At 37.8% G+C, this 9882-nt stretch overlaps 4 protein-coding genes across 4 annotated transcripts; 2 read left to right on the top strand and 2 right to left on the bottom strand. All coding sequences in view use genetic code 12, as the record gives it.

The window, feature by feature from the left end:
• Positions 1-2384: 2384 nt before the first annotated feature.
• Positions 2385-4763, bottom strand: PVL30_004795 (uncharacterized protein; the record flags this gene model as incomplete). Its single annotated transcript, XM_061119619.1, has 1 exon — positions 2385-4763. The coding sequence occupies one exon, from the start codon at positions 4761-4763 to the stop codon at positions 2385-2387; it is 2379 nt and encodes a 792-aa protein (XP_060975602.1).
• A 341-nt stretch (positions 4764-5104) lies between these two features.
• On the bottom strand, positions 5105-6109 carry PVL30_004794 (uncharacterized protein; the record flags this gene model as incomplete). Its single annotated transcript, XM_001524893.2, has 1 exon — positions 5105-6109. One exon carries the CDS (start codon positions 6107-6109, stop codon positions 5105-5107), a length of 1005 nt encoding a protein of 334 aa, XP_001524943.2.
• A 701-nt stretch (positions 6110-6810) lies between these two features.
• Positions 6811-7815, top strand: RPN8 (proteasome regulatory particle subunit; the record flags this gene model as incomplete). The annotated part of the gene is made up of 1 exon (XM_001524892.2): positions 6811-7815. One exon carries the CDS (start codon positions 6811-6813, stop codon positions 7813-7815), a length of 1005 nt encoding a protein of 334 aa, XP_001524942.2.
• A 535-nt stretch (positions 7816-8350) lies between these two features.
• COX10 (Protoheme IX farnesyltransferase, mitochondrial) lies at positions 8351-9850 on the top strand (the record flags this gene model as incomplete). Its single annotated transcript, XM_001524891.2, has 1 exon — positions 8351-9850. The coding sequence occupies one exon, from the start codon at positions 8351-8353 to the stop codon at positions 9848-9850; it is 1500 nt and encodes a 499-aa protein (XP_001524941.2).
• Positions 9851-9882: the final 32 nt, after the last annotated feature.

Genomic DNA, 9882 nt, shown 5'->3' with positions numbered 1-9882 from the left:
TGCAACCTCTCCACATTTTAAATTTTTTTTCTTTCTTTCTTTTTAATTGTAATAGAGGAAAAGTACAACAGCTGTTGCTGTCTCTGATTCCTCTGGTGCTTTTTGCTCTTTTCTTATTCGTCGGTTCTTGTAAAATTTTAGTCTTTTGCAATTCTGCAAAACTTTGCACAAAAGCAGAATACATGTACAAGTGTAAGGTGTAAGGTGTAAGGTGTTTGTGTTTGTAGTAATATGGTAGCATTGCAATGTATTATATAATTAGCACACAGTTCTAAAGTGCATATTCTCCGACCAATACCCGGAGTTCTCCATATCTTGCCTTAGTTTCCGACACACCCTCTCTCTCTTCCCGCCACCTCCCACCCCCCACGCACCAACGCACCCATCATCCAATTCTAAAGTTAATTTGATGATCATCTTGCCCTTTGGTACCCTCCAATTTCAGTTTCAATACCTTATTATTATTATTAGTATTTGTTGGTAATATAATCAATTCTTTTGTACATAATAGTACCATTACTCAATTACTCTTTGATCTTTGATCAGAAAACTTTATCTCAATAACACCCTCCCCCCCTCCTCAAAAATTAAATAAAAAACATGGGTTACAGGGCTTATTTTTTTTCTGCTGGTTGGTTGGTTTGTACAACAGAGAAAAAACGATGCAAAAGCAAGCGATAACTATTGCAGCGAATGCAAATAGAAGAAAATAAAGAAAATAAATAAATAATTAAATTTTATTTTTTTTGCTCAACAAAAAATAAAATAAATAAAATAAAATAAATATAAATTGTAATTGTAATAGTAATAGTAGTAACAATAATAGTGAGATGCTAAAGGAGGGGAAACTAAGTGAGTGATGGAGACCCAGAACAGAGAAAGCTGTTAAAATCAAGCGATTATACAACGGTAGACCATATGTTTAACATTTGTTTAATATTTTGTTTAACAACTGTTCCTTACACTAAGCTTTACCTTATTAAGCAACTAACAATTCACATCAACAACGGTTTATAAAGCCTGAGGCTTAAGAACACACACATACACACACAAGCACATATCTATATATAGATATAAATATATATATATATATATACACAAATAGAGTGATACAAGAAATTTTGGTCAAGGTGTTTTAGTCAACTGTTCCCCATCACTAGCAGACTTCCCTGATCTTCTTCAGACTCTCTCTTTCTCTCTCTCTCTCTCTCTCTCTCTGTCTTTCTCTCTTTGCGGCCCCAAACTCCACGTAGTTACAAAAACTAAAGTGAATAAATAAGTAAGTAAACATCTGTTTCTGAGCTTGTTCTTGTTCTTGTTCTTGTTATTCAAGTTTTTTTATTTTTTCGTTTTGTATCCTATTGCTCCATAGATTCCGAAAACAACTTTGATGAATGAATCACCAAGAAAAGAAAAGATTAGAGAAAAGTTTTATTTTTGCCAAGTGACACTTTTTCACAATCATGTTTCTAAACTTCAGTGGAACCCTTTTCTCTTTCTAATTTGTTTATTTTCTTTATTTAATTAATGGATGAATCTATATTACTCCAAAACAAAACTAAAACTGAAAGAACAATCAGATTCAAGATAATTACAACATTAAAAAAAAAAAATAGAAAAGAAACCTTACCATCAACGTCCATTGTGGGGTTGAGCAATTAAAAAAAATGAATAAAAACGTGGAGTGCAGTATATCACCTGTGAAAACCTTGTGAAAAATTTTACAAATTTCAAAACACAATATATAACTTGATGATACAAAGTAATATATGGAATACTGCATGATTGATGCTGGAAACCGAAATTCCACCTCTTTTAGTTCTATTTTTTATTTTTTATTTTCCAAGTTTCTGCTCAGTCCTGGTTATAGTTTATTTTACTCTGTTTTTACTCTACTTTACTTTACTTTACTTTACTTTGCCTTTGTTTTTCTTCCTGGCTGCGAAAGTGTGCAGAGAGATGTGAAGCTATGCAGGTTTCCACGGGTAAACACTCCTTTTTTCCTCTCTCTCTCTATTCTTTTTTTTTTTTTTTTGTGCTAGCAACTGCAACTTGAAATTTTTCTTTATTCTACTAATCACACCCAAACTCCGACAAAGACACAGACTCCGACAAAGACTTCAACTCCGGCCTCAACTCAATAGCTCATAACTCATATCTACAGGCAGTATGTTCCCACCCCATCTTTTCTTTTCTTTTCTTTTCTTTTCTTTTGTTTTTTTGTATCTCTCTCTTTCCCTATACATATACATATGTATCTATAAATGCAAAAGAAGTAAATTGGTCATTCGGCACTAAGCGGATTTATTAGCTCGAAATGCACATTGTTTTTTATTTGTTTTTCTTCTTCTTCTTCTTCTTGTTGTTGTTGTTGTTGTTGAATATTAGGGTACTAATCTACCAGCTTTGAATCGGCTCATCTTCACTTCATTCCCATCCTCATCAACCGGCACAAATTCCTGTCGTTTCTCAGCTGCACGCTTGAACCCATTCTGTTCCAGTATAAGCTTCTGCCTCAAACGATGGTAATTCTGCAGCACCTCGGCAAGGTTGACTTCGTCTGCATCAATTGCTGCAACCCGCTTGCTACCCTCTCCACCTTCATTATTGTCATCATCACTATCACTATCACTATCACTATCAAATGCATGTTCAACAATATCGTCTGTCATGATCTTACCATCATCTCCCTCTTCGTCAATATCCATATTGTCTCCATCAATGTAATCCATACCAATCTCATTTATAGTGTCATTATCTAAACTTTCGCTGCCATTGCCAAACCTCGCCTTCTCTGATTGTGCTCCTCTTTTTCCCTGGCCAGCCTCAACCATTTTATTTAGCGTTTCAAAATCATCCAACTGCTCAACAACCGGACCAGTTGTACTGATATCGTCATCATACATCCCCAATATATACGCCTTCGCCATCGTATCCAAGTCATTATTCATACTGGCATAGTCCAATCGAGTATCCCTAATCTGCTCGCTTTCAGGCTCAAATGGTTTCTGATTAACAGCAGACAGTTCAATGGATGTAGAAGTAGCACTTGGAGCCCCAATATTGGTGGTACTCAACCTATTAGAACTTTCCTGGCTACCCTCTCTCATAGCTCTAAATCTTGACTTTGGTTTTGACTTTGACTTTGACTTTGACTCGTTTACCACTTGTCCCTCTTGATCAAGCTCCTTGTGATCATTGTTCTTCTCTTTCATGGCTTTGAACCTAGATTTTGGCTTGTTTACAACGGGACTCTCCTGACCAACTTCATTTGCTCCATCATTCTCCTTGATATCACTGACTGGAGATATGCTCTTAGTTGCAGATGTTTGCATTGTTGATACATGCCCATCTTCAGCATTCACATCTCCAACTTTTCTAGTAATTGCTTGCCTTTCAACATCCTTTATATTCAGGATCCTACTTTGCTTAAACAAAGATTGCTTACGAGGCTCTGGTGGCGGGTTACGCAATGCGTCGCTAATATTCTCAACATTCTTCACGTCCACGGTCTCTGCAAATCGTACAGACCTTTGATTTTTTTTCAGAGCTTCGCCATCAGCTTCATCCTTCTTCTTATCCAAGGTCTTATCCTGTAATGCCTTCTTGCTTCTCAAGGCACCAACTTGTTGCCACAACATTTTATTGGCATTTGCAAACTTGGGATCAGTAGGAAGCACGGGGTTGGGTTTATAAGAACCACGGCCATATAGAAGAGAGTCAGCATAGTCATCATCTTCATCTTCTTCATCTTCTTCTTCCTCTTCTTCTACTTCTTCAAAGTCATAATCCATTTCCTCCTCTTCATCGTAGTCCTCTTGAGGGTCAAAGTCGTCAGCAATTAATTCAAGTTCGAGCATATCTTCTCGACTTATAGCAGGAGTAGGATACAGACTTCCAGATACAGTACCGTGTTCTCTGGTGGATTTTATAGCAGCGTCTTTCTTAAAGTGATCAGATTCATCCTCAATGTTTCTATATGCATCAAGACAGATTCTCTTCAAATCAAACTTTTCTTGCGGAGAGATTGCCAACTTGTCGATCTTCTCCAAAAGCTCATCCTGATCTATATCCAGTATCTGGTGATTGGGTTGACGCGAAGTCAACTCCATATCTCGTAAAAGTAATTGTAACTCGTCATCTGAAGCAAAGTCATTGCTGTCATTCTTCTTGTTGTTAGAAAATTGACTAGCTAAGGTAGCGGCTTTTGTTGAAGTCCTCTCCTCTACATTCTTGTTTATGTTTCTGTTTATGTTCTTGTTTATGTTCTCCTTAACGTTATCATTTACCTGTCTATTTGAATCCTTATGAATGTCAACCACTTTTTCATTGACTTTAGCACTAATCACATTGCCGTCTTCGTCAACTTCCTCTTGGATATCCATAAAAGGCAAACCCTCTTCATTCAACTTGTCTTGACTCTTTACTTCGTCAAGTTGCAGCAATTGCCCAAGCTTGGCCAAATTATCCCTGGTACTATACGCTTGATCAATCTTGGAATCAAACTGCTCAATCAATTTTTCCAACCCCTCCAAATCACGAGCATCGTTGATTTTACGTGCCACTGTATTGGTGTCAACGTCTTTCTTGTTATCATGACCATTAGACAATCTTGCCTGGTGCAACTGCTCTTTCAAGTGCAGTCGTTTTGACTCCAAATTCTTTATTGTGACATCTAGCTGTTGAAGAAGTTCATTGAGCTCTGTCTTGTCTGTCTTGTTTGTCTTGTCTGTTTCATTATGATTCTTTGTCAACTGCAGCATCTTAGACTAAGCAAAATAATAGTAAACTAATTGTAGAGCTTGGTAAAGGATCTTACATTCTGCTGGTGCATAATAAGCTTACTCGTGATAAAAATACCATAAAGGTCTCTTTCTCATCTTATGCGCGGTCTATATGCAGTACGATTACAAACTATGCCCTAATTGAAAGTTTCTCATCTGAACCTTCTCTAGCATTCCATCACCACTATACATCTTATATATATATACATATAAGTTACCTCCTTCCTCTCGCCATATCTTTTACATTTAATGCCTCATCTCTCTTAGATTCCCCCTTTCTCACCCATTTTTCACCCATCTTTCATTCATCCCCTCTTTTATCAATATTCCTCACCAAAGCCGAGCTCTTCGTCAACGTCATCTACCGAATCTGCTCCATTCTCTCGCAACTCTTTCTCCAATTCACGTTCTTTTGCATCGTAGAGATCCTTTTGATCAATCCATCTTTCGTGGATATCCACATCCTGATATCCGGTGGGTGCAAACCCACCCTGTCGTACAGCTTCACTCCAAATTGAGTCACCTCCAATCTCACTCCCAAAACTGTAGCCGGTGGCTTTATCGATGAGGGTTAACAAGTTGATCATACTTCGCTTATCTTCAATCGATAGAACCTCAAAGGACACTAAATGGTACTCCTCAACCAACTCTGCTATCATTTCAGTTAATTTGACATAGTTTTGTCCCAAGATCGAGTTTGATTCATTGATCAAATGGGGCGTAAGGTAGTGCAAGTCCTGCACCTCGGTGTAATATTCAAGGCGGAAAGGTAGTTCACCATAACTCTTTAACTTGTCAATCTTGCTGATAACATTGACATGTGGCAAGTCAAGTTGGAGCATAGACCGTAGACTCAATAACAAAATCGAGACATATTGTGAGGGACTCGTCAAGTAGATCGAGTCAATTAACGAAACAACACATAAACGTAATCTGAGCTGCAGTGTGAGCGCTTTGAATACCTTATAAAGAGCACTATGGTGTGTAAATAACTCGATCTGCCCAGGGCAATCAAAAATCAAGTAGTTTTTGTCATCTGCAAGCTGCCTCACTTTTGTAATGAATTCTTCAATGCTATTCGCAAGCAACAGCTCCATCGCATACATCAAGCCTCCATTGGGACCCAAATTCAAGTCCTCCATTATCTCATCCAAATCCATATAATCCCTTATATCTAAAGCACAGGGGTAAGGCAATCGATCATTTGCTGGATCAAGGTTGATTATGCACAGTTTTCTTCCAATAGCCGAAAGAAACTGGAACAGTCCGTAACAGTATGTTGACTTACCTGCACCTGGCGGGCCAATAACAATCTGGCCATACATTTTGAATGTTGAAAATAATTAAAAAAAAAAAGGAATAATAAAAAAAAGAATGAAAAGGAATGAATCTAATTGAAGCAGAACAGTGCACAACAAAACAGAACAGAACAAAGTAAAGTAAAGTAAAATAAAATAAAATAAAATAAAATAAAATAAAATAAAATAAAATAAAATAAAATAAAATAAAATAAAATAAAATAAAATAAAAGAAACCCAAACAAATTAAAATCGAAAGGTAGATTGAAGCGGATAACCTGAGGTGATGTTCTGCTATGATGTTCTGTTTTGCAAAATTGTTAGTGACAATCTAGCGAACTTGAGATGGGGTATCGCTATCACTTTAAAACATCTATACTGTAGACTTTGCTAGAAGAAAGACTGTGGTGCCCCACTGTAAGTGGCGTAAACAATGCTCTTGTGTCGTGGTTCTGATGCTGATTTTGCGACAAGCGTTTTTAGTTATCTTACACTGTGTCTATTTCTCTGTCTCTCGCGCTCAAACACACATCACTCACTAACGTTGATTAACATGGATGGCAACTAGCTGAATAACAACCACTGTTCACCATACTCAAACTAAAGGTCTTGAGCGACATCGCAGCTTCAACACAAATATCATAAATACCAAAATTGGAATTCTAAATTCAATTAAGAAAATTTGAAGAACAAAAAACAAAAAACAAGAAACAAAATACAGAAGAATAATGCTGAGTGCAATTACAAGTTCGAATGAATTGACATTCTTGGAAAAGAGTGTAACAGTATCGCCTTTGGTTTTGTTATCCGTTGTGGATCATTACAACAGAGTTTCTAAGGGCCTGAAAAAAAGAGTTGTAGGTGTTATATTGGGTGACAACTCAAGTGGCACCATTAAAGTGACAAACTCGTATGCCATTCCTTTTGAAGAGGATGAAAAAAACCCTGGAGTATGGTTCTTGGATCACAACTATATTGACGCCATGGGTGAAATGTTCAAGAAAATCAATGCCAAAGAGAAGTTAATTGGATGGTATCATTCCGGCCCAAAACTCAAGCCTTCCGATTTGAAAATCAACGATGTGTTTAGAAGATATACGCCAAACCCATTGTTATTGATTGTGGATGTACAGCCGAGAAAAGTGGGTATTCCTACCGATGCCTATTTCGCTGTCGATGACATTAAGAATGATGGGTCTGCAGCCGAAAAGACATTTGTTCATGTTCCATCGCTGATAGAGGCTGAGGAGGCGGAGGAGATCGGTGTAGAGCATTTGCTTAGAGATATTAGGGACCCGGCTGCAGGCAATCTCTCGTTGAAGGTAACACAGACTTACCAGTCGCTCTTGGGGTTGCATCAAAAGTTGAGAGAGATTGCAAATTACTTGGACAAGGTGTACCTTGGCAAACTTCCAATCAACCATACCATTTTAGGTAAAATTCAAAACGTGTTTAATTTACTACCCAACTTGGATCAAGCTGTCAACGGACCAAATGGAAGTAATGGCGGTGGCAACAAGTCGGGGAATAGAGACTTGTCCACTGCATTCACTGTGAAGTCCAATGATGAGTTGATGATTGTTTACATTAGTACATTGGTGCGTGCCATTGTCGCGTTCCATGATTTGATTGAAAACAAATTGGAGAATAAAAAATTCAACGAAAAGAGAACACAAGGCGACGCTGATTCTGACTTGCAGGATGTGAAAACACCTCTGGAAATACAAGCTTAAATATAATAGAGAAAGAAAGAAAGAAAGAAAGAAAGAAAGAAAGAAAGAAGAAAAGAATATAGATGAAAGGAACATATTAGAACCTTTTGTTTTTTGTTTTTTGTTTGTTTTTTTTTAAAAAAAAAGAAAACGAAGAAAACAAAAATGGGGACATCGATGGATTATATTGTAGCATGACGGTGAGTTTGTAAGTGAGCATTTTGGCTTTCCTCGAGTATTCCGTCTAGTCTCTCGCTAATTAGGTTCTATATATATATATGTATATATATATATATTATATATATTTTTATTTCAATTTTTTTTTTCTCAATTGAATTTTTCTTTTATTTTTTCCTTCCTTATTTCAGGTTAGGAAAAAAAAAAGTCTGAGATTTATACCAATCAGCAAAGCACCGCATCTAATCATAAAAATCACCTCCTTCATCCGTTCAATTAGGACACATAATTTAATTTTTCATTCGAAAACGAAAACGAAAAAGAAAAAGGAACTGAGCACTATCTTCTGATATATGAGGCAAGAGATACCTCATACAAAATGCCTCGATATCTAATATATTCGTCCAAGTTCCATACCATCGCCAATTTTAACTTCTTTATCAACAATACGAGAAAGTCGCTAATATTGGACCATAACTTTCTCAACAACCAATTTCTTATCCGAAAGATTTATACACCAAGGGCTAAAGAAAACAATTATGGCGCCAATACACACAGTGACTTGCGGTCAGGGTACCAGTCGGTAATGGGTAATGTAGCTTCAAAGGTTTTGACTTGCCAGGAACCTGAGGCCAAGCTGTCGCAAAGCCTAGAGCATCACTCGGAGGTTACACCAATAGCACCAACAACAAAATCAACAAGCACTACTTTTACTACTACTACTTATAACAACAATAACAACAATAACAATAGCAATAATAATTATAATAATAATACTGACAACAATACTATCAATCCATGTGCAAGTTCAACTACCAGCACTATACCTTTCAATGTGGTGCCTCGAAGCGCGAGACTTTCCCCAACCAATAAACCAGTATCGCTTTTGGATACAAGATCTGACTTCAAGTCAGCGCTTGGAGCGTACGTAAAGTTAACAAAACCGAACTTGACAGTCTTGGTGACATTGAGCTGCGTATGTTCCTATGCCATCTCGCCATTGAGTGTCTCGATTGCTGAGCTATTCTTTTTGGCTTCAGGAACAGCCTTATGTTCTGGTGCTGCCAATGCGATAAATATGGGACGGGAACCAGAGTTTGATAAACAGATGCCACGAACTGTGGGCAGGCCAGTTGTTCGGGGACTCATTACCCCAAATCAGGCGTATTCGTTTGCTGCCTTGGTGGGAAGTGTAGGGTGTACCATGTTATGGTTTGGTGTTAACCCAGTGGTATCAATGCTAGGGTTTTTCAACATTGTATTGTATGCTTGGATCTATACACTGATGAAAAGAAAATCTATTTTGAACACATGGGTGGGTGCTATAGTCGGTGCTATTCCACCTCTTATGGGCTGGGCAGCATCTTCATCATTGGCGCACCCTGGGGCATGGTGCTTGGCTGGCCTCTTGTATGCATGGCAATTTCCGCATTTCAACGCACTTTCTCATGGCATTGCTCAACAATATAAGCAAGCAGGATATGTTATGACTGCTGCTGAGAACCCTAAATTGAATGCTCGAGTCGCCCTTAGGTATTCTATTTTGATGTTCCCACTTTGCTTCGGCTTGAGCTATTTTGGAGTTACTGATTGGGTATTCCCGTTTGACTCTGCTTTGGCTAATGGATGGCTAGCATATTGGTCATTTAAGTTTTGGCAGCAACAACAACGCAATTATTCGAGTGGTTCCAAAAAAGGTCCCACATCCGAAGGATTGGCGCTCGCCGGTACCCACGCAAAGAAGTTGTTCTGGTGTTCTGTGTGGCACCTTCCCGCGGTTCTTATTTTGGCAATGTTACATAAAAAGGATCAATGGAACAGATTATCTGACTATATAGGTTTACGACTAGGGAAGACAAGTTCAGCAATGAGTCCGTAGTTAGAACTCCTATGTCAAGAATAAAATGTATA

This window comes from Lodderomyces elongisporus, chromosome 6 (genome assembly GCF_030384665.1).
Source record: "Lodderomyces elongisporus chromosome 6, complete sequence".
Taxonomy (NCBI): Eukaryota; Fungi; Ascomycota; class Pichiomycetes; order Serinales; family Debaryomycetaceae; genus Lodderomyces; species Lodderomyces elongisporus.
This window is presented reverse-complemented; position numbering and strand designations above follow the sequence as displayed.